Source organism: Peromyscus eremicus, chromosome 16_21 (genome assembly GCF_949786415.1).
Source record: "Peromyscus eremicus chromosome 16_21, PerEre_H2_v1, whole genome shotgun sequence".
NCBI classification, from domain to species: Eukaryota; Metazoa; Chordata; class Mammalia; order Rodentia; family Cricetidae; genus Peromyscus; species Peromyscus eremicus.
In genome coordinates this window covers 1,413,261-1,437,434 of record NC_081432.1, presented here as the reverse complement: position 1 = coordinate 1,437,434, position 24,174 = coordinate 1,413,261, and the positions used below count along the sequence as shown (strand labels likewise).

At 47.8% G+C, this 24,174-nt stretch overlaps 2 protein-coding genes and 1 pseudogene across 5 annotated transcripts in view; all 3 read right to left on the bottom strand.

Moving 5' to 3' along the window:
- Positions 1-1,382, bottom strand: part of LOC131926459 (H-2 class I histocompatibility antigen, D-37 alpha chain-like) — a 61,452-nt gene extending 60,070 nt beyond the window's left edge. Inside the window, exons 1-3 of one of the 4 annotated variants that reach the window (XM_059281949.1) lie at positions 1,088-1,382; positions 519-732; positions 79-348 (exon numbers count right to left, since the gene is read on the bottom strand). In XM_059281949.1, coding sequence (XP_059137932.1) covers positions 79-348; positions 519-582 — 334 coding nt within the window. In that variant the 5' untranslated portion in view covers positions 583-732; positions 1,088-1,382. The remainder of the gene's footprint in view (positions 1-78; positions 349-518; positions 733-1,087) is intronic. The other 3 variants (XM_059281947.1, XM_059281948.1, XM_059281954.1) reach the window with 3 other exon arrangements.
- Positions 1,383-5,325: 3,943 nt separating this feature from the next.
- Positions 5,326-8,501, bottom strand: LOC131893764 (H-2 class I histocompatibility antigen, TLA(B) alpha chain-like; annotated as a pseudogene).
- Positions 8,502-15,340: 6,839 nt separating this feature from the next.
- On the bottom strand, positions 15,341-20,263 carry LOC131926462 (H-2 class I histocompatibility antigen, D-D alpha chain-like). The gene is made up of 7 exons (XM_059281959.1): positions 20,194-20,263; positions 19,722-19,991; positions 19,265-19,537; positions 15,953-16,228; positions 15,706-15,822; positions 15,498-15,527; positions 15,341-15,357 (listed from the first exon to the last, which is right to left on the bottom strand). Exons 1-7 carry the CDS (start codon positions 20,261-20,263, stop codon positions 15,341-15,343), a joined length of 1,053 nt encoding a protein of 350 aa, XP_059137942.1.
- Positions 20,264-24,174: the final 3,911 nt, after the last annotated feature.

Sequence of the window (24,174 nt, the reverse complement as noted above, 5' to 3'; positions counted from 1 at the left end):
GCCTGGATGACCCATGCCCGTCCCAGGGCCCAGGATCACAGAAGGGTCGTGTCTGTGATCAGGGCCGTGGTCACTCACCATTGCCACTCTGATTGTAGTAGCCAAGCAGGGTCTTCAGGTTCAATTTGAAGTTCTTCCCTGTGTTCCTGGCTGTCTGTGTCTCCTGCTCCCAATACTCAGGCCCCTCCTGCTCCACCCACAGCGCCTGCGGCTTCATCCTCGGAGTCTTCCCTTTGCTGTCGAAGCTCACGAACTGCGTGTTGTCCACGTAGCCGACGATGGTGAACCGGGGCTCCCTGAGGCCAGGCCGGGACTCGGCGGTGTAGAAATACCGCAGCGAGTGCGAGCCTGGGGGCGGCGCGCGGTGAGACCCCGGAACCTACTCCCGGCCCAGGGTTCTGGGTGAAGGCAGGGGAGACACCGGCCAGGGCAGCTAAGGTGCGCTGAGGGGGTACCGCCCCCACCCGGCGCCCTGCTCCTTCCGGAGGAGTCCCTTTCACTCCCCACCTCTCACTCACTAGCCTGGGTCTGGATCAGAACTAAGGAGCTGGCCAGCAGCGTGAGCAAGGTAGCAGAAGACATGGTCCTCACTCGAGGGGCCTGTGGACTTTGTTCCTGTTGACTGTGGAACTTTGCAACCTCCTTGTCGCTGATTGGCTTCTGTAGAAACTAGGTGTCCAACAGGTATGAGAATTGTGAGTGCATCATCAGTGTCCACAGAGAAGAAGCCAACTAGGGTAGAGAGAAACCGATAATGTGCATATGGACAACCAGTGCTGGGCACCACCCTGGGGTCTTTATTAAAGAAAATGCTGTAAGAGCCACGACATGACCTGGGACTTTAATCGGACCCATGTCCTCTGGCTCTTATAACTCTTGGGCAGTCATGCATGTCTTGGATAGTGTGCCCCGCCTGGGACTCAGCCCGGCCCACCCGCAGGAACAGTCCCCAAACCTAAAGCAAAACTCAGACTCTCACAGCGGATCCCGCAGCCTCCTACCGACTTTGGAACACTGGGGTCGGGGAGATTCGGGCCGGTCCGTGGTATCCTGAGGGGCCGTGACCTCCGATTGGGGAGACACTCACCGTCCTTACTCTGGTGGTAGAGGTGGAGCAGATTCCGAAGTCACGTTCGGAAATTCTGTGGGTGCTCCTTGAATATCCGCGTCTGGCGCTCCCAGTACTCCGGCCCCTCCTGCTCTACCCACGGAATCCGCGGCTTGGCTCTCAGAGTTTCCGCTTTGCCGTGGAAGCACAGGAACTACGAGTTGTCCCCGTAGCCAATGGCAACGTACCGGGGCTCCCCGAGGCCCGGCCCGAGACACTGCGGTGTAGAAATACTGCAGTGAGTGTGAACCTGGGATCGGTGCGCGGTGAGATCCCGACCCTCCTCTGGGGACCCATGGCGGTTGCGTGGGCCGGGAGGGGAGCAGCGCGCACGGAGCCATCGCCTCCATCTCGGATCTGGGGCGTCTGAGTTCCGCGGGCTGCGTGGACTTTATAACCCGTGACCGCGGCGACGCTGATTAGTTCTCCGCGATCTCGGCACCCAATGGGGGTGAGAACAAGAAACTTGTCATCAGTGTCTGGGCAGAAGGACCCGACACAGGTCAGGAGCTGGAGAAGTGAAACTGGGGACCTGGGGATCCCCAGCCCTCGGCACCCAGCCCAGACCTCACCGCCTGGGGACTGAGACTTTCCGAAAATACTTAAAATTGGAATAAAATGATAAGAATACTGCTCTACAATAGCTTCGGGCAGATGGAAAGGCAGGATAATTCCTCCTCTTTGAAAGCTGGGGATTCAGCTCAGAGTCCTCCAAACTCCACAGGAGGATTGTCAGTTACGTGCTGCCTTGTAGCAAACCAGCCAAGTTCAGCGTCTGGAGACACCAGCCATTCATTACTTCCCACAGTATGTGACCCCAAGAGACCCTGAGTGATCCTGGCTCAGGATCTCTCCGAGGTCACAGTTCAGTTTTCATCTAGCTGTGTTTTCTCAAGGATTCAGGAGAGCTGGGGTCACGTGAGATGTGGCTTCCTCATAGGGCAGCTGGAAATGGCTCAGGTTCCTGCTGGCTGTCCCCAGGACTCCTCTGTCCCTGCTTACCTAGGTCTCTCTAGAGACTGCTCTTGACATAGCAGCTGACTTCCCCAGAGCCAGTCATCAGAGGCGGGCCAGGGTGTGCAATATGCTCAATTTCCAGTCCCGGATCACAGCCCATCCCCAAGCCTCTCTCCACCAGGGGGCAGGAGTGAGTAAGTCCTGAACACCCCAGAAGAGGAATTAATTTCACCTCTTTAAGGGCAGAGATGAACCTGTGAACACACACAATAAAATCCAATGTTTCCTCAGCATCCTGAGTCAGAAGGAGATTTAGCTATCTTATTTTTTTTTTTTTTTTTTTTTTGGTTTTTCGAGACAGGGTTTCTCTGTGTAGCTTTGCGCCTTTCCTGGAACTCGCTTCGGAGACCAGGCTGGCCTCGAACTCACAGAGATCCGCCTGGCTCTGCCTCCCGAGTGCTGGGATTAAAGGCGTGCGCCACCACCGCCCGGCTAGCTATCTTATTTTTTAAGGCTTTTATTTAAAAATAAATTTAAAAATTGAGACAACAAAAGAAGACATAAGAGTCAGTATTTCTTGATATCTTTATAAGAAATTTCTTTTTTATTTAACTGATTTATCATTTACTCTTTTGGCAAACGTCAGATAAAGTGAGCAAAACCACCTTGCTCTGGATAGTCACACTTTCTTGTTTTACTTTATACAAGCTGTAAACATATGTGAGTTAACAAAATTCTTGACACATTCCAGAAATCTGACATACATGTTTCCAAGCCAGAATTAAAGAAAGCTAGGGAATCCCCAGTAGACCAGCAGCACATTTATAATTTTTTAATTCATCTATATATTTTATATCCCAGCCACAGCTTCCCCCCACCCTTACCCTCCTCCCATCCTTCCCCAGATCCCAACCCCCCCAATCCCCTCCTCTTCCATCTCCATCCAGGGGAGGGCAGGTCTCCCATGAGTATCAATAAAACATGGCATGTAAAGTTGCAGGAAGACTAAGAACCTCCCCATGTATTAAGGCTGAGCAAGGTGCCCAATATGAGGAGCAGGGTCCTAAAAGCCAGTGAGTCCAAGACAGACCCTCCAGCAGCACATTTAATTTAATTGCTATAGATTGTTTTTTAATTATTGTCTGCCACTAAAAAAGTCTTTTTTTTTTTTTTGGCCTTAATACAAATCCACCTTTGTTTATAAAATATAGTATGTAACTAAAGATAATTTAATTTTTGAAAACAAGTTCATTTAATGACAATGTACATTTATCATGAAATTGTAGTAAAATACTGGTGTAGTAAAATACTAGTTGTGTACAAATCATGTTATAGTATGTAGAATTCATTTAGAAAATTCATGGTTCCCAGCAGCACAGTATCCTGTCACAGCCTGAGAACATGATTACAGGTTTACTGAGAACAGAGCAGAGTTCGCAGTGAGGCTGGTGATGCTCTTGTCACTAAGTACCTTAAGAACTGATGCTCAGAACCAACTCCTTGGGACTCCTCATAACCAGACTCTTTGATTTCACAGAATGTGTACTGACCACTTACTTCACGGATAACTTACCTGGCAGAGACCTCACTGCAAACACTAGTGTTCCTAGAGGCCAATTATGATGAGAAGAGCCAGCATCTTTGATCTCTATTTTCATGGGTGGAAGATAAATCTGTAAATCAGTAAAAATTTGTACAACAGCCAAGTCCTGAAGAATTTTTCCCAAGATAAAAGTTCTAATGTTAAAACTCTGTTAAAAAAGAGAGGGTTGGGGTCAGTGTGTGGAAGTAGTGTTACTTACAGAATTTGAACCCATGCATCACTGGTTCATGACTGCTGCTGAGCCTTCTCCATCTATCAAGACCTTCCCCCTGGAGAGCCCCACTGTGGAGACTGTGTCAGAGCTGGAATGCCTTTAGCAAGTGTTGATGTGACAGGAAGAATCCAACCCAAAGCCACCAGGTAGCTGCTCTCTGCCAGCTGTTTGCCCTCAGGACCAGAAACTTGAGATCATAATGTTGTAAACCTGCCATGCATGTTTTCTGGGTGAGAATGGGTAGCATATTGTAAAATGGAGCAGAGCAGAACACTGTCCCCAAGGACTGGATCCAAGTTGAGACCCTGTGGACCAGTCCTCTCTGCTGATCCTACAGACAGGAGTGAGATTCCAAAGATGGGAAATGAGAGAAACTCCAGGCAACATCCCTGGAAGGAGGCAGGAGCTCAGGAGACTGAAGTTCATCTCAGGCCACAGTCTCCTGTGTGCAGGGGACTTGAGGGGACCAGGATGGAAAATGCCTCCTCCTGCTGTCACTCAGGGACCCCAAAGGGGGATGAGATAGGCACCACTCACAGGAACAAGAACAGGCCTAGTCCTCCATACAAACTAAAAAGACAAGAAATAAACAGAGAAGACGGGGTGAAGAGTCATGGCCAGGTCAGAGCCCAGGCTGACCTGTCACAGCAGCCCTGGCTGTTCACAGTCCTGGGCACAGGACAAGGCTCTGTCATCCCAGTGTCCCTGTGATCACAGACTCTGTCAGCACATGGTTATACAAAATGACAAGGACAAGAGTCCAGGAGGACATAGCTGAGGACTGACCACAGCAATTCACACAAGGACTGAGTCCCCCCCTGGCACAGCCCCATCCTCACTCAGCTCCCACACACTCCTCCTGTCCCCCTGACAGTCAGCACAGCAAACACGGATTCTAGAAGGTTCTCTAAGCTGCCATTCATTGTCTCCACCACACTTTCAGAATCCTCTCCTTTAACTTGACCTGCCAATCATCAGGTCAAGGACATGAACAACCAAGTTCACATTCAAAATTTTCATTTCATTGGGAAGTCAAGGGCTGGAACTCGGGGCAGCGTGGAGGTGACCTCCTGTCTGCTGGAACAGGAAGGCTGGGTGTGGAAGGGAACACAGGCAGTGCAGGGACAGGGTCCTGATGGACAGAACTGGGTTGAGATCCGATTTTTTTCCTATTGTATACACAGGAGAAACTCAGATATTTCTGTTCAAAGATTATCCATTGGTTCTTAAGTCAGAACTAGTCCCTCAGTCCCTCGGGGCAGCTGTTCTGAGATAAAGAACAAGAGTCAAGAAAGTCAATATAAAGACCTCTCAAAGGCCCACCACTCACTGAGAGGTCTAAGTCCAAGAGATCATAGGACCCAGTCCTCTCCTTCTTGTCTCAGCCCCAATCCCAGGCTCTAGGGTGTCACCTTTTCAAGCCTCTATGTACAAGACAGAGCTCTAGGCACTGTCCCTGCCTGCAGAAGAAATGACCAGACTCAGTCAGGGAGACTGACAGGTGGGGCTGGAGGAGAAACTATCAGCTCAGCTTCTACCCAAGTTCCTCATGGACAATTCATCCCTCACATACTGACCTGCAGCAGGAGCATAGCCTCCTTCTCCACCTGTGAGAACAAAAGCTGTGAGAGACCAGGGAAGTCCTGGTCCCCAGCAAGCTTTCAGAATTGTGAGTGCACACCAGGGTTGGGTCGGGAGGCATGGGGAAGGAGGTATGCAGGGAATGAACCAATGCCAGTCTGGAGGTCTGTCCTAGCAGGAACATTCTCCTCTAGCCTCTGACCTCTGAGAATCATGTCCCCATCACCTTCATCATCAGGGTTATGAATGTGCCTTTCATTTTCCAAGTGCTTTACATTAAAGTGATTGTCAGCATATAGACCCTGAGATTGTCCTGGGTGTGCACATGGTGTGTGTGTGTGTGTGTGTGTGTGTGTGTGTGTGTGTGTGTGTGTCTGTGTCTGTGTCTGTGTCTTTGTGTGTGTGTGTATGTGTGTGTGTGTGTGTGTATGTGTCTACCCATTCACTATGCACCTCTTGAAGGTGATAAATGAAAAAATTAGCACACACCCATACCTATGTTCTTCCTCATCCACATCATTGACACCTCCAATTACAAAACCTAAGATCACCACAGCTCCAAGGACAGCACCAACAATGGTCATGAATGGGATGGACTGAGGAGGCTCTAGGAAAGGAAGGGAAGGTGAGGGTCATGGTTCCAGCTCTCAGGCCTGACCCACCCAGGGTCTGCAGAAGGCTTCACCTTTTCTTGATCCCATTTACACCCATACCCTCCTTACTCCATCTCAGGGTGAGGGGCTCAGGCAGACCTTCATGCTGCACATGGCATGTGTATTTCTGCTCCTCTCCAAAAGGCACCACCACAGCTGCCCACTTCTGGAAGGTTCCATCCCCTGCAGGCCTGGTTTCCAGCAGCTCCATGTCCTGTGTTTGTTCCCAGGGTCCAGCACCTGAGTGTGACATCACCTTCAGGTCTGGGGTGATGGGTCACATGTGTCCCTAGAGGGCATGAGGAGAAGAGTTGGAAAGCTCAAGTGTTTTGCATTCTTCCTGGGGACTCCAGCAAGGTCCATGGGACCTTCCTTGGATGGGTCAGAAATGGGGTGATGGATGGGTGAAAATCTACTACTGTAGCATATACACAGAATTTTCGATTATCTTTTCTTGGGCAAGTCTACATATTGGCGGGGGTTTGAGGGGAAGCCCAGGGTCAGAGAACTCTAGGTGTCACATCAGGAAAAAGGGACTTCTGCTCCTGACTGGGTGAGGCTGAGGGATCCAGCATCACTGATGTCATACTCCAGAGACCTTGAGTGTGGACAGAGAGAACTGGACCTGAGCAAGGCTGTGTCCCACACAGGTCTTCAGACCGAAGGTTAACTGCCTTGGTCATTTCAGGGACCTTCTCTCCTTCCCTGCTGAGACACAATCTGAACTGTCCTGACAGAAGGGTGAGCCTGGGAGAGTCCAAGACCAGGAAGGAGACAGGGTTTACAGTCTCCACCATCTTATTTGGTACAGTGATGATTTTATATAAGCTATCAGATCTAGACAGAAGATAGGCTTAAAGGGATCAAAATAGGGAAGGAAGAAGTCACACTATTTGCAGACAACATGATTCTTTACTTAAAAGACCCTGTTGAGTCCAGAGGAAACTCTTGGACCTAATAAACACTTATGGTTGCCAGATACATAAATCAATAAAAAAGTTGCCTTCACATATGCCAGTAGTGAGTTTCTCAAAAAAGAAATTAGAAAATGTACAACATTCAAAGTCACCCCTCCAGGATAAAGTGTTTAGAGATGTTTCTAACCAAAGCAGTGAAACAACTCTAAAATGAAAACTTCAAGATACTGACACAGGAAATCAAAGAAAAGAACAATAGTAGATGGAAAGACAATCCATGCTCCTGGTCTGGCAGGATGGTACCTGCCAGTAATTTTGGCCATAGAACCAAAATTATCATACAGATTTAAAGCAATATTATTAAAACTGATGTATTTCATAGCTTTATAGAAAAGACAAGAATCTGTACAGAATAACAAACAGGTGTACAGAATGTCTTCAGGTGTTACAATCCCAACCTCAAATTATACTAGAGCTGTCGTGACAAAGAGGGCCTGGAACTGACATAAAATAGACGGGAGACTAAGGCATAGGACAAAGATCCTGGAAACAAGATGACAAAGCTATGCATGCTCAATTTTAGAAAAAGAATGGAAAACACACATTGGAAAAAAGATCCCATTCTACCCATGATGCTGCAACACTGTTTTTCTGCCTGAGAAGATGAATTTAGACTCTCCCCTTTCACCTTGTACAAAAGTAAACTTGAAACAGAGCGAAGACCTTATTAAATTCCAAATTTGAAAGACCCAGACTTCAAGAAGACAACCTAGGGGAAACCCTTCCAGATCCTGGGGTAGACAAGAGCCTCAGACTAGGACAATATCAGAGGAACTAATCAGGCCATGCATCAGCATGAAAATTAAGTCTCTTCACAGCACATGACACAATCAGCAGAGTGACCAGAAGCCACAGCAGGAGGAAATTTGTACCAGCTGAACCGTAGACAAGGGACTAGAGTCCTCAATTTACAGAGAACTGCAGAAACTAAATACCAAGGAACTAGCAATGTCAATCAACTAAGAGACAGTTATCTTAATAAAAGAAAAAATCATAAATAGCCACTAACTATTTTTAGTGTGTTCAGTACCTTTAATTTTTTTGAAAATGCAGATTAAAATTACTTTAGGGGGCTGAAGAGTTGGGTCAGAGCTTAAGAACACTTAATGATCTTGCAGAGGACCTAGGTTAGATGCACTGTATGTAACTCAGGTCCCAGGGAATCTGACTTCCTCTTCTGAGCCTAGGAATCTCACCAGGCACACATGTAGTGCACATGCACACGTACAGGCAAAACACTCATCCATGTAAAAGAATGAAATAAAAATGAAAACGAAAAAAGTGCTTAGAGATAGCCCTTCACAGAATGGCTGTCATCAATAAATCTGACAGCAAGTGTCCTCCTTCAGGGAGATGTAATCCTGGCTATCTTAGGCCTCCTGACAGTACCCGCAGAGCAGGCGCCCATCTGGCCCCAGGTCACAGCCACACATCCACTGGAGCAAGAGAGGTTCTGGTGAGGACATGGTGGTCAACGCCACTTTGTGGCCGCCTTGCCCCGCTGTCAGTCCGTAATCTGAATGTTCAGAAACAGAAGTTCAGTGGAATCCAATGTGAAAGTCTGCGGGGTCTTTCCTGTTTGATGGTCTGGGCAGGTGTTTGGATGAAACTTCGACCCAGTGGGTCAGGATGACCCAAGACTGTCCGGGGGAGATTCAAGTGGCCGTGGATACTCACCATTGTCACTCTGATTGTAGTAGCCAAGCAGGGTCTTCAGGTTCCATCTGAAGTTCTTCCCTATGTTCCTGGCTTTTTGTGTCCCCGCTCTCAATAATCCGCCCCCTCCTGCTCTACAAACAGCGCTGGCAGCTCCATTCTTGGAGTCTCTGCATAGCTGTTGAACTGCGTGTCATTTGCTTAGCATTGAGGTTCCCCGAGGCTGGGCCGGGACATGGCTGTGTGGAAATACCGTAGCGAGTGTGAGCCTGCGGGAGGCGAACGGTAAGACCCCGACTCTCCTCTCGTGCCCAGGGTCCCAGGTGAAGGCAGGGAGACAGGAGGGATCAGAGCCGCTAAGATAAGCTGACAGGGTACTGTCCCCTCCAGGCGCCCTGCTCCTTCCCGCAGAGTCCTTTTCCCTCCCCACGCCTTTACTCTCAGCTCGGTTCTGGGTCAGAACTATGGCGCTAGCCAGCAGCTGGACCAAAGCAACAGAGGGCATAGTCCTCACTCTGGGGTCTGTGATGAATGTGTACTTTGTTCCTGTTGACTGCTGGACTTTGGAAAATCTGGGTCTCTGATTGGCTTCTCTAGAAACTAGGTGTCCAACAGGAATGAGAATTGTGAGTGCATCATTTGTGTCCACAGAGATGAACCTGATTAGGGCTGAGAGACCAAGTGATATTGTGCATATGGACACACACCTGTGCTGGGAACCACCCTGGGGTCTTTATTAAAGAAAATGCGGTCAGAGCCATGACATGACTTGAGACTTTAACCGGACCAGTGTTGTCTGGCACTCATGCCTCTTGGGTACATCATTTCTCTGAGTCTTGGTGCAGAGTCTATGTAAATTTTAGTTCATTTAATTTATTTTAAAATTATGTTTGTGGTTTTTTTTGTGTGTGTGAGTATATGAGTGCAGTGCCCAAGGAGGACAGATTTCCTGGAGCTGGAGTTATAGGTGAGTGTGAGTGCCATGTGAGCACTGGGAACCGACCCCCAGGTTCTTGGTAAGACCTGGGTATGTGTTCTTGACAGCTGAGCTCTCTCTCCAGTCTGTGGGAGGATTTGAAAGGATCAAGCAGATGTCATAACAGGCTGCTCAGTCTTCTCTCAGAGATCAGGCCTCAATTTCAGTTTCCTGAGACTTGAGCAAGCAGTTTCTGGGATGACCATAAACAAAAGACATAGTCCTTGCAGTAGCTCCCTTTCTACACGTACTCTGACTGCTCAAAGTTTAGCCAGTTGTTTACTGTCTGGGACCCCTCACCAACTTAGAGCTACATGCATGGGTCAATGTGAAAATTCAAGGCCAGCCAGCCCCCATAGCAGCTCAAAGAGAGGGCCTGGGATTTGTCCAGGCCTGCCCAAAAATGATAAGTGTAACCCCCAACCAGTAAATTCAAGGTTACATACCCTCACCCAATCATATGACACCAAGACTTGTACCACCCTGCGTGTGGTTTTTCTCTTTAAAAACCCCTCACCTGAGAGCTCAGGGCCGTCCTCCTTCACCTCTAGCCAGTGTGTTGGACTCGGACCAAGCCCAAGCTTGCTTGTTATCAATAAACAAGTGTTTATTGTGTTTTGCATCAGATATCGGCTCTGTGGTGGTCTTCCTTGGGGGTCTCGCGACGTGGTCACAACAGATTCTTTTTAATAATTTGTTTCATGTAATCTTAGATATTTTACTCTAACTACCAAAGTGGTAGTTATTAGGTGGTTAATTACAAGGTAATTCTATCATTGAATGTTTCTGTTCTGCTCTATGAAAACCACAAGCTCTGAGACTGCAGAGAGATCTCAGCAACTAAGAGCACTTGTAGCAGCTCACAACTGCCTGTCATTCTAGTTCCATGATGTCTGACTCCCTCTTCTGGCATCCCTGGGCAGGACAGGCATGTGACAGACTTGCCTCCACATGGGTAAAATACTCCTGTGTACATAAAATAAAAAAATTTAAAAAATGGGGTGGGGGGGGGGAAGAGAGAGAGAGAGAGAGAGAGAGAGAGAGAGAGAGAGAGAGAGAGAGAGAGAGAGAGAGAGAGAGAGACCATTTGAAACAAACACTATGGGGTCTATCTTCCAATATGGTCTGTAATAATGGATCATTAAGGAGGCTTAATCTATCTAATTAATTAATAATTAATGTTTGAAACAGCCTCTTGGACTGTAGCCTGAGCTGGTCTCAAATTGATGTTTCTCCTGGGAAAGGAGAAAACCAAGCAGGGTCAAAGGGCATACGTCTAGTAGAGGAACAGGGGAAAGAGGAAACTTGAAAAGAAGACAGGATGGAGGGTGGGGTGGGGTCTGTAACCAACTAGGACACAAATCTCCTGTCTGTGAGAGAGGTTCCAGATTAGGTTATTGAGGTGGGAATAGGTGTGGCATCATTCCACAAGCTGTGGTCAGAGGAGAAAGAGCAAGCTGGGCAAAGAACTCAACCCCTGAGCTTCCTGATGCTAACTGCAATGTACAGGCCACCTCCTGTACCTACCACCATGCTGTCCCCTCCCTGGTAGGCTGTATCTCCTGGGACTGGACAAAATCAGCCTTTCCTCTCTCTCTCTCTCTCTTTTTTTTTTTAAAGATTTATTTATTTATTATGTATACAGAAGAGGGTGCCAGATCTCATTACAGATGGTTGTGAGCCACCATGTGGGTGCTGGGAATTGAACTCAGGACCTCTGGAAGAGCAGTCAGTGCTCCTAACCTCTGAGCCATCTCTCCAGCCCAGCCTTTCCTCTCTTAAGTTGTCTTCTTGGGTATCTGCTCACAACAATGAGAAAACTAGCAATGCAGACATTTAATACTTGGAGTGGATTCAGTGCTGTGATCAACCTGCCCACGTGGTTCTTAGGCCCTTGGAACTGGTTGTAGAAGAATGTGGAGGAATTAGGAACTTGGGCTGGAAAAGCCCTAGAGAGCTGCAGGCAGATCTTAGTGAGGAGTTGCAGTGGGGATTTGGAAACCAGAATGCCCAGAGCAATGCAGACAGTGGAGGTAATTTACCTACTAACCATTTCTTCAGCCTTGCCCCCTGAGAAAAACAAACAAACAGAAACAAAAGAAAAAGTTGATAGGTTTCTAAATTTCTACAGATTTCCCAAGGAAGTTTAAATGCTCAGAAAAGACGTTTTTCCAATGAATAAATGCTGGTGGGCAGCAGAGGTGGCTCAGTAGCTAAGATCACTTATTGCTCTTGCAGAGGACCTGGGCTTGGTTCCTAGTTCCCACATGGTGGGTCACAACCAGCACTTCATTTTCAAGGACTCTGACACCTCCTCTGCATTCCACAGGCCAAGCACACACAGAGTGCACATACATATGTACAGGCAAAACAATGATACACATAAAACAAAAATGCATCTTTTAAAAAAGCTAATGTGATAGGTTCTTGCTCAACTTTGAGAAAATGTTTGCTAATACATATATCAGGTCCATATTCAGGAAGGCATCTATGTCATTTAGCATCTTCTTTTTCTGCCTGGCAATGGACCCAAGACCTCACAAATGGTAGGCAAGTGCTCTGCTCATGGTAGGCAAGGTTCACCCCAGCCTATCCCTGTCATACATTCTTTAAAGTAAGTATGCTATTTCATAGAAGAGGCTACTTCAGTTCATACAAATTGTTTTCCTCTAACAGGGGTGGTGTTTTTGAATGTTGCATGAGTGCTGTCTGTGGACTTGCCACCTGTGACGCTTGGATGTTTCTGCTAAGATGCTTAAGAATACTCCACACTGCAAAACTGAAGAAGGTGGATCTCTCTGCTGGGAGGGCTGGGGTTGAGGAAGGCAGCATTTGACACATAGCTTGGTGGTCCAGCCTGCCTTGGGTTTTCAGGACTCAGGCAAAGCTGACCCGACAAGAAGAACTGCACAGGGCTCTGGTTACAGTGCAGGATGCACTAGTGGGCAGGATTCACAGTGGACGGGCAGCACTGGGGACCTGACCAGTCTGCATCTCCATGCCAACCACGTACACAGGCTCATGGAGCATCTGAAGGAGGTGCCAGGAAGGACACTCAAGACCCAGTCAGGGGAACTAGGAAACATGTGGCAGGATCTGTGCGGAGCGGTGGTGTCAGGAGAGAAAACAGAAAATATCAAAACTGATAATGATGGACAGTTTATGAAGGTCTAAGGCTGAGCAGCCGCTTATACAGATAGATGGAGGAACACAGGAAGTGGGAGTGATGCCCCTGGTGCCCTCTACATCACAACCTGAGGACCTAATAGGGTGTGACGAGGACAATGGGAAAGGATAGGAGCAATATTATCTTCTGTACTACAAAGATTCACTTATACTCCACATTGGAGAATCTTCAAGCGTATAGTACGAATGGCTTAGCACATAAGCACTGCTAATCATTTGTTTGGTCTGCATTAACCACTCCAGGTCACAGGTTCCTGGTGGAGTACAAGGTTGATACCCACAGACTCTAACTAGACTCAGCATTTCAAGAAGTGTGGCCTGAGCTCAGACACCCAGAGAATGAGGGACCAGTGTAAGGGATGAGGAGAGGCTCAGACATGGGCTTTAAGACCATTGTGAAGGAGGTGCAGGAAGAAACTCAGGGCTCAGTCAGGGGAACTAGGAATCAGTGCTGGATCCACACAGGGCAGGAGTACCAAGAGAGAGAGAGGAAAAAAAACCTGATGACAATGGAGGCTTGAGGGCTGAGGAGCAAATCACAGAGAGGGAGACAGGGAGGTGAAGCAGAGGCTCCCACGTTGCTCGTGGTACAGCATGGGGTGTGTGATACGTAAGTTTTCCTATGATGGGAGGGCCATACAGTGTGACTAGAGGCCCAGGTTGAATAGTGGACATTGTCTTACACCACAGATGTGCAGGTATGTTTGAATACCTGGTCTGAAGTTGGTGGAACTCTTTGAGGTGAGGAGGAGTGGCCACGTTAGAAGAGGTGTATCACTGGGGCACTGTTGGAGCCCATGTAGGTTCCCTAGCGGCTGTACCCAGCAGGACTGCATAAGAGGTTGATTGGACCTCTGGCCTGAGTCTCAGGTGTTTGTAAGGGTCTATACTGACTGTAACTAGCAAGGGGGAGGTCTTTTGCTCCACCCCTTGGCATTGTTATAAATAGACCTTTGGAATAAAGTTCTGGGCCAGTGGATAAGGATCCAGGCCCATTCAAGTCTATCCTGAGTTTCTCCGTTTCTCTCCCCTTTATTTCTAACTAAGTCTCTTATCCCTCATTCCTCAAGAGTCCCTGGGGTAAATAATGGTGGGGCTGGTCTGTCACAGGGCAGACTTCAAGGTTTCAAAAGCCCACTGGGGCACTTTTAGTTGGCATTCCCTGTTTCATGCTTGTGGATCAGGATGTGAGCTCTCAGTTTCTGCTGGAGCACCATGCCTGATTGCCTGCTGCCCTGTGCCCTGCCATGATGGTCGTGGACTCTAACCAAGCCCACTGTAAACTCTTTCTTCTATAAGTTGCCTTGGCCATGGTATCTTATCACAACAACAGAAAAGACACCAAGACAGTTAGTTAACACCAAACAACGTAAACTGCTAGGAGGCTGTGAGGAAATCACAGATGCCATCAGAACCTTTACAGAGACAAAAGTCACTTGCCCATCCCAGTCCTTTTATTTTCTTTAAAGGTTTTTTTATTTCTAACGTATGTTTGTGAACACATGTGAGTGCAGGTGTCCTCAAAGCCCAGAAGAGAGTATCAGGTCCCATGGAACTGTGGTTACAGGAGTTGTGCAGCAACTCCTGTAACTTATGCAGGTGCTGGACCTGAGTTCAACTCCAGCAACTTATGCAGGTGCTGGAGTTGAACTCAGGTCCCCTGGATGAGCAGCAAACACTCCACCCTTGAGCTATCTCTCCAGCAACCTGGCACCCCAGTCCTTTTAATGGCCTGTGTGGACAGTAGAGACACTAGATGGCTAACGATAAACAGACAATGGAGTTGAACCAAGTGTTGTGACTGTTATTGTCACTCTTCAGACCTCTCCCCTTTTTTTAAAGAAAACCATTTTCATGAGAAGAATGGTGGCTGATAGTGTGGTCTCCCTGCAATAATGAAAGTGTGTCACAACTCAGCACACAAACATCTGTGCAATGGTCACTGTCACCGCAGGACGCTGCTGCACTACATTGATGGAAACTGTGTTTCCATTTGGCACAGACAGACACAGCAGGAAAGGCCCAGCGAGGAGTCAGATTTTTATTTTCAGTGGGAAGTCAGGAGCTGCAATGCAGGCAGCAAGGAGGAGGCAGGATGGAGGCATTCTGTTTGGAACAGGAAGGTTGGTGCCTGAAAGGTCAGCATCCTGGTAAGCAGGGGTGGACTCGCAAGATCTTCATTGTCCTCACAGGAGAAAGCAACACCTTCAGACGTTTGGTTCTTCTTGAGTCAGAACTTGTTCCTCAGTCCCTCGAGGCAGTTGTCTGAAGCTATAGAACAAGATTCATGAATAGTCAGTCTCACCATGACTCATTAAAATGTCTAAATCTGAGAAACCCTGGGACCCAGCTCTGTCCCCTTTGCCTCAGCCCCAATCCCAAGCCCCCAGGGTGTCACCTTTTCCAGTCTCAAGAGACAAGTCGGAGCTCTAGGCACTGTCTCTGCCTGCTGAAGAAGAAATAACAAGGCATACTCAGGAGACTGAGAGGATGTGGGTGGAGGAGGAATTATGGGCTGGTTGGGCTCCCCACCAGCTCCGGCTCCACCCCAAGAGCCTCAGGGACAATCCTGTTCCCCACACTTACCTGGAGCAGGAGCATAGTCTCCTTTTCCACCTGTGAGAAGAAAAGCTGTGAGAGACCAGGGAAGACCCCGACCCTAGGAAGATTCCAGAACTCTGACAGCAGACCCAACCTAGTGACAGTAGCAAAGCAGATGTGGATGTTTCCCATTAAAGAGGCAGAACACACTTCTAAAAGGGGCTGAGAGAGAACCAGACCTGCCCTTTCCTACCTGTGTTTCTCCTCCTCTTCCTCACAACAGCCACCACAGCTCCAATGATCACAGCTCCAAGGAGAACCAGAACAGTAATGATGATTGCCGTGATGGGGACAGTGGACTGAGGAGGCTCTGGAAAGGGAAGGGAAGGGAAGGGACAGGAAAAGAAAGTGGGGGACATGACCTCACCCCTGACACTGCTCAGGGTTTGTAGAAGGCTCCAGCTTTTCTGACCCTAGCTCTACACCCTCTCCTTCCTTACCCCATCTCAGGGTGAAGGGCTCAGATAGACCCTCGTGGTGCACATGGCATGTGTATCTCTGCTCCTCCCCAGAAGGCACCACCAGAGATGCCCACTTCTGGAAGGTTCCATCCCCTGCAGGCCTGGTCTCCACAACCTCCAAGTTCTGTGTCTGTTCCTCTTCATCCTTCTTCCAGGTCAGGGTGATGTCAGCAGGGTAGAATCCCAGGGCCCAGCACCTCAGGGTGGCATTTCCTCCAGGTCTGGGGTGATGGGTCACATGTGTCTCTGGTGGGTCTGAGAAAAGTTGGAAAGCTCAGGTGTTTTGCATTCATCCTGGGAACTCTAGGGATGCACATGAGCGGGTCCTGGGAAAGGTCAGAAATAGGTGATGGAGACGTAAAAATCCCCCAATAGTATTCCAAAGGATCTTGGATAATCTTTTCTTTGTAAAGTTCTAAAATCTGGATAAAAGAGCCCAGGGTAGGAGACTTTAGTCATCCAATAGGAAAAAATGACTTGTGCTCCTGACTGGGTGAGGCTGAGAAATCCAGCATCACTGCAGTCTGACTCTAATGACTGAAATTGTATGGTGCACAATGGGCTGTAAAATGAAGGAATTGGGGTTGTTTCAGAGATCTTCTCTCCTTCCACATTAAGAAAGACTTTGAACTGTCCTGAGAGGAAGGTGAGCCCTGGGAGAGCCAAATCTAGTCAGAAATCTCATGTGTGGCTGTGCATTGTGGTACATGTCTTTAATACCAGCAGAGGCAGGAGGAATTCTTGAGTTTGAGCCAATGCTGGTCTACATAGTAAGTTACAGGGCATCAAGGACTACAGAGAGAGATGTCATAAAAAAATACCAAAGAAAGAAACAAAGTACATAAAAGAAATCCAGGAATGCTCCCCCTGTTCCATATGCAAGAGCGGGGTGATGGTGCAACATTATATCCAATGCAGAGAAACTGAGTGTTTCTTCTAAAACCAGGAAGGAGTTGAGGGTGTCCACTCTCCACTCTGTCTGCTATGGTGTTTGAAGACAAAGCTATTACAATTAGACAAGAGAAAGGCATAAAAGGGAACAAAATAGGAAAGGAAGAAATCAAACTATCACTATCTCCGGACAAAACAATCCTTTTCTTCAATGACCCCATTGAGTCTACTGAAAAACTCTTGGACCTAATAAACACTTATGGTTTCGATTTACAAAATTAATATAAAAAGTATCCTTCATTCATGCCAACAGTGAACTTTCAGAAAAAGAAATTAGGAAATGTACAACACTCCAAGTAACTCCAACAGAATTAAGTGTTTCAGGATACATGTAACCAAAGAAATGGAAGAACTCTGCAATGAAAACTTTAAGATACTGATACAGGAAATCACAGAAGACAATGTGAGAGGATGGAAAGACAATCCATGCCCCTGACTGGCAGAGTTAATGTGACAATGACCACACTACCAAATTTAATCTACAGGTTTAATGTAATATTATCAAAATTCTATGTATTTCACATGTTTAGAAAAAAAATCAAATGGAATCACAAAAGACCACAAATAGTCAAACATTCTTAAGGACTAAGAACACTGCTGGAGGTGTTACAATCCCAACCTCAAATTATACTATTGTTATAGTGACAAAGACAGCCTGGAACTGGCATAAAAGAGACAGGAGAATCAAAGGAATAGAATAGAGACCCCAGAAATAAAGTGAAAAACTATGCATATTTATTTTAGACAAAGAATGTAAACACACATTGGAAAAAAGATCCCATTCTGCAAATGATGCTGCAACACTAGGTTTCTACCTGAGAAGAATTTTATCTGTCTTTTCTCTTTCTTTTCCTTCCTTCCTTCCTTCTTCTTCTTCTTTTTTTTTTTTTTAAAGATTTATTTATTTATTATGTATACAGTGTTCTGTCTGCACATGTCCCTGCAGGCCAGAAGAGGACACCAGATCTCATTACAGATGGTTGTGAGCCACCATGTGGTTGCTGGCAATTGAACTCAGGACCTCTGGAAGAACAGCCAGTGCTCTTAACCTCTGAGCCATCTCTCCAGCCCCCCTTCCTTCCTTCCTTCCTTCCTTCCTTCCTTCCTTCCCTCCTTTCTCTCTTTCTTTCTCTCTCTCTCTCTCTCTCTCTCTCTCTCTCTCTCTCTCTCTTTCTTTATTTCTGGAACTCAGTAGACCAGGCTGGCCTCCAGCTCACAGAGGTCCACCTTTCTCTGCCTTCTATGTGCTGGTCTTAAAGACTTGCTTCATCTTTTACCTTCTACAAAGATAAAGTCAAAATGGAGCAAAGACCTTATAAAGTTCAAATTGAAACACCTAAACTTCAAGAAGACAACTTAGGGGAAATCCCCCACATAAGGGGTAGACTAGATCCTCAGAATAGGGCAATACCAGAGGAACTAATCAGGCCATGCATCCGCATGAAAATAAAGCCTCTTCACAGCATAGGACACAATCAGCAGAGTGACCAGAAGCCACAACAGGAGGAAACTTGTGCAAGAGAACCGCAGAAACTAAATACCAAGGAACTCACCATTGAACAAATGGGTGAGGGAACTGAATAGACAGTCATCTAGTCATCTTAAAGAAGAAAAATCTACACACCAGGCATGATGGGGAATGCCTTTAAACCCCTCACTGTGGAGGCAGAGGTAGGTGGATCTCTGTGAGTTCAGGAGACCAGCCTTGTCTCTTGTCTAGAGTGACTTCCAGGGCTACACATAGAAACTCTGTCTCAGGGGGGAAAAACAACAACAGAAAAACAATCCTAATCCAAAAAACAAACAACAAAACAAAACAACCCTCCCAAGTGGCCACACTGTTTTTCCTCATAAGCTGGATTTAGCCATCAATGTAAGTATATATGTAAACAAATGTACAAGTGGGCACAGCATAAACTCACAAAAAAGCTAACAGGAAAGGCCAAATACTGCAGAAGAGGGAGAACTAAATGTAGGTAATGGACTTGAGTTATGAAACAGGATATAAATATAATTGTTTTCCAGTTCTAAATCTTTCATAAGTTTTTTTGTGTGTTGATTCTGGATAAGTGAATAAAAATATATTTGACAGTGAACGTGTAAAGTCCACTGCAAACATACACAGGTTCAGAATGGCTGCTCTAAGTATAGAAGTTCGCTGAGAGGTATAGACTCGTTCTGGTTAATTCTGGAGTGTTTTATTTTTCTTTTGTAATAAAGTTTTTAAAAAAATCAACACATGAAGAGGCAGGGGCATGACCCCAGCAGACAGGTTTCTTCTTCCTCAGGACTGAGCCCCACCCAAGGGCAGACTGAAGAGCTGCCCTAGGCCCCTCGCACCTGCACGCAGGTTCGCATTCCCGATCTCCAGGTATCTGCGGAGCTGGTCCACACACTCGCCCTCCAGGTAGGCCCTGTATCTTTCTGCCTCACCAGCCTGCTCCAACTCCAGCCGGGTGATCTGTGCCATCCTGTCCGCAGCTGTCCACGTTCTCAGGTCCTCGTTCAGGGAGATGTAATCGCGGCCATCATAGGCGAATTGTTCATATCCACGGAGGAGGCGGCCGTTTGAATCCACATCACAGCCAGATATCACCTGGATGGTGTGAGAGCCTGTTCCCATCCCCGTGGTCAGCTCTGCTCAACGGCCTCACCCACCCACTGCCTTCTCTAAACTGAATAGGAAACCAGCTCCTAGTCTTCCTCTTGGGCAGAACCTGGGACTTGGCACCCGGGGCCACTGGGTCTGTCTTTGGAGAGTTGGAGGGGTCAAGACTTCCGACCCGCGGTCACTCACCTTCACGGCTATGCTTGTAGTAGCTGGACAGGGCCCTCAGGTTCCTTCCGAAAGTCTGCTGGGTGATTTTGGCGTTCTGTGTTTCCCTCTCCCAATACTCCGGCCCCTCCTGCTCCACCCAAGGCGCCCGCGGCTCCATCCTCGGGGTCTCCGCGTCGCTGTCGAAGCGTACGAACTGCGTGTCGTCCACGTAGCCGACGACAATGTACCGGGGCTCCCCGAGGCCGGGCCGGGCCACGGCGGTGTGGAAATACCGCAGCGAGTGCGAGCCTGGGGGCGGCGCGCGGTGAGACCCCGACCCTCCTCCCGGACCCCGGACGGGTGCGCGGGCCGGGAAGGGAGCAGGGCGCGGGGCTCGGGACGCGGTGGAGAAGGGCGGGAGGGTCTGGCCGGGCGACGCGGGGACGCGGCTTCCCCGGGGCCGCCCTCGCTCTCCCCGCAGAGTCCGTTTCCCTCCCGACCCCGCACTCACCCGCGTGGGTCCGGGTCGGGGCCAGAGTGGCCGCCAGCAGCAGGAGCCGCGTGCGCGTGCGTGACTCCATCGTCCCCACCTCAGATCTGGAGCGTGTCGTCAGGCAGCCTGTCTGAATTTCATAACAGGTGCCCTCGTGTGTCTGTCACTGGTTGGCTGTCCGGGATCTCTCCACCCACTTGGGGGTGAGAACCGCCCATTGTTACCAGTTTCCGGGCTCCAGCTGCTGCTGGAAAGGACTCCAGTTCTTGCTGACACTCCCTAGAATTCCTCTGCATGTACTTAACTAGAGCGAGATGGAGCGTGAGAGAGTCTGAGAGTGAGCCAGAGAGCAAGAGGGAGAGAGAGGTCTCTGGAGTGCCTAGATTAAAGGTGTTCACCACCACTGCCCATTGAATTCTTCACTGTCACAGTAAGCTTCTCAGTTGCACTTAGATGTGCTATATAGAAAGCTCTACCCCTCAAAAGGCTTTGCCTGTTGATCCCACTATTACCAAAGTTACTGTTTCCTAGCTGCACTCACTAGTAGACTGCCTGGAGACTTACAGAGTTACCATCAGAGGCTGCACCAGGATTCAGTGAGGTAGAGGGAGTGGAGTAGAGCAGAACACAGTCCCAACAGGATCTGATCCTGAGGATCAATCCTTTCTGCTGATCCTACACACAAGTATTAGATTCTGAAAGATTGGGTGAGGGGGAGAAACTCCAGGCCACAGCTCTGGAAGGAGGCAGGATCTCAGGAGACTGAAGTTCTCCTGAGTGCAGGGGCCTTGTTGGGACAGAGACAGGAAAACACCCCTACTGTGGTCACACTCAAAGGAGAATGAGACAGGCACCACTCGCAGGAATGATAACAGGGCTACCCCTCCACACAACTGAGAAGACAAGAAATAAACAGGAAGGATGGTTAAAAAGCTACAGCCAGGACTGAGGGCCAGGCAGGCCTTACACTGCAGCCCTGGCTGCTCACAATCCTGGACACAGGACAGGGCTGGGGACACCCCTGTGTCCTGTGACCAGAGTCTGTCAGCACGTGGTTATACTAAGTGACAAGGACAAGAGCCCAGGGGGACTTAGCTGAGGACTGACCACAGCAATTCACACATGGACTGAGCTCCACCTGGCAGAGCCCCATCCTCCCTCAGCTCCCACACACTCCTTCTGTCACCCTGACACTCAGCACAGCAAACACGGATTCTGGAAGGTTCTCCTTGCTGTCATTTATTTTCTCGATCACAGTTTAAGAATTCTCTCCATTGGGCTGGAGAGATGGCTCAAAGGTTAAGAGCACTGACTGTTCTTCCAGAGGTCCTGAGTTCAATTGCCAGCAACCACATGGTGGCTCACAACCATCTGTAATGAGATCTGGTGCCCTCTTCTGGCCTGCAGACATATATGCTGTATATATAATAAATAAATAAATCTTAAAAAAAAAAAAAAGAATTCTCTCCACTAATTTAACCTGCCATCTTTCAGGTCAAGGACATGAACATCAAGTTCACATTCAAATCCTTATTTCAGTTGGGAAGTCAGGGGCTGCAGCTCAGGGCAGCATGGAGGTGACAGGATGGAGGTGTCCCCTCCTGTCTGCTGGATCAGGAAGGTTGGTTGTTGAAGGGAACAAATGCAGTGCAGGGACAGGGTCCTGGTGGAAAGAGCTGGGCTTCCAAGTGAGTCACATTGTGTGCACAGGAAAAACTCAAGAATGAGAATCATTGGTTCCTAAGTCAGAACTAGTCCCTCAGTCCCACGAGGCAGCTGTTCTGAGATAAAGAACAAGAGTCAAGAAAGTCAATATAAAGACTTCTCAAAGGCCTACCACTCACTGAAAGGTCTAAGTCCAAGAGACCATGGGACCCAGTCCTCTCCTCCTTGCTTCAGCCCCAATCCCAGGCCCTAAGGTGTCACCTTTTCAAGCCTCCAGATACAAGACAGAGCTCTAGGCACTGTCCCTGCCTTCAGAAGAAATAACCAGACTCAGTCAGAAGATTGACAGGTGGGGCTGGAGGAGAAACTGTAGCGATAAAGCCCGTGCTACCACCACCCGTTCACCATATCCGAGCGAGGGGCTGTGGATCGAAAAACAGAGACAAAAGACAGTGGGTCACTGGCCTCAGCAGAATGCCGTTTATTGAAAGAGGGAGGAAACCTTAAATACAGGCTTACAGCACAATGGGAGAACCCCAGAGGGCAGCAGTTCGATACTAATGTTTACAATCTTGCATCTAAGCTGTTAATGCCCAATATGTAGGATACACAAACAAGGAACTTCCCTTAAGCAATCAGGAGGGTGGAAGGTCAAGGTCAGCAAGCAAGGCAACAGCTACCCAAACCGGAGGCCAGGGCCCTACAGGTCCCCCCCTTTTACTAAAAAATGAGCTTCTGACTTAGATTGTGTGGGACATCAGCAGGTCACCTTACCCGTCATAGAGACACCTGCCCAGGCCACACAAGTGCTCTGTCTTAGGTTGGTGAGTGCCCCCCAGGCATTACCCATCTCTGAATACTCATTATCATACAGGCTCAACCACGTGAGCTGTAGAGTTAACTGCTACCAAAGATCTCAAAGTGGCGCTGGGCTTGCAATCTGTGTGACACAGAAAAGACCAACAGAAGTCCTAACCCACCATAGCCAGGAGGCTAAAGGAAATTGAGCCATTCCCTTCCTTAATGAGCCTTACTGCTAATTGGAGTCCTCATAAGGTGGTATCCCAAAAGCAAGTGGAACTTGAGTTTATAAATTTTATAACTTTCAAAGCCAATTGAAATGTATATAACTGTTGAATTAAATTTATCATACCCAATAGAATGAAAGATTAATTAACTGTGGTAGCTACTTTTGCTACCAGGGTCTCCATTGTTCAAGCTGTAGTAACCAATTAAGAAATGGCAATCCCAGAAACAGTAGCAGCAGTGGCCGCCACCGCTATAACAGCAACAACAGCAGCAGCAATGTCAAATTCTCTTCTGGAGTGTGTGAGCATCCACTGGCATGGACAAAACTCCAGGAACACGAACCACCAAGGCCCATTTTTCTTGATCCTAGCATGACTTAAGCTGGCAGCTCTGCAAAAGAACAACTAAGAACCATAAAGAAAAAACAGACAGCACACAAGGAGCAGAACTAATGGTCTCATAATGGCTACATTCAGGCTCATAAATTTTAAGGTATCTTCAAAGGAGACTAGATGAATTTCAGGAGGCCAATAAAAGTTGCACAGAGCCACTCCTGAAAAGTAGGTACTACACCAGTTTGAAGAGGATTGCGAAAATGAAAAAGGTTTAGCTGGCATGGTACTGTTAACAAATTAAGGTCAGTGACCTTCAGGGTTATCCTTAATCTCTAAGGTGTCTGGGTGACATGTTCTCAAACATACTTGAAAAAGCAGTTACCATACATTACCTTCTGAATAATCCAACTGCAATGGCTACAGTTCCTAGGCTTATGTTAATGTTTGCCAAGGCTGGCTGTATTGGGCTCTCAATCTCCATTGGCATCAGAAGGGGGGGAGTTTTCACGAAGGCCCAATAGGTCTCTGCCATGTTGGGATTCGGCAGCAGCCATGGGGCACACACAGCGTTCAGGAACCCAAAGAGGAACCTCATTGTCCTGCAGAAAGACACAAACAGAACCCTGGGCTCACACCAACACCGGATCGGGTCCCCTCCAAGTGCCAGTAGAAAGATCCTTCCATCACACCAGAGGATGATTTGTAACAGGAGCCCTCCAGTGCTTATCTGCAGCGGATACTCCAGCAGAATCCACCAATGAAAAATTTAAAATATATAAAACAAGGGAAAAAAATAGAATGTGGAGAGGAAAGATGAGCCCCTAGCTCCCCCCTTTTTACTTTAGCAAAATATGTTTTTAAGGTACGATGGCAGTGTTCTACTGTAGCCTGTCCTTGAGGATTATAAGGAATACCAGTCTTATTAATGATAGAAAAGTCTTGGCAGAATTTTGAAAATCCCGTACTGCTG

Coding starts and splice junctions, on each gene's coding strand:
- LOC131926462 (XM_059281959.1), bottom strand. CDS start 20,263: ATGGAGTCACGCACGCGCACGCGGCTCCTGCTGCTGGCGGCCACTCTG. Junction 19,992..20,193: donor CCCGACCCGGACCCACGCGG/GTGAGTGCGGGG, acceptor CGCCGCCCCCAG/GCTCGCACTCGCTGCGGTAT. Junction 15,823..15,952: donor GCCCTTCACCCTGAGATGGG/GTAAGGAAGGAG, acceptor TTCCCTTTCCAG/AGCCTCCTCAGTCCACTGTC.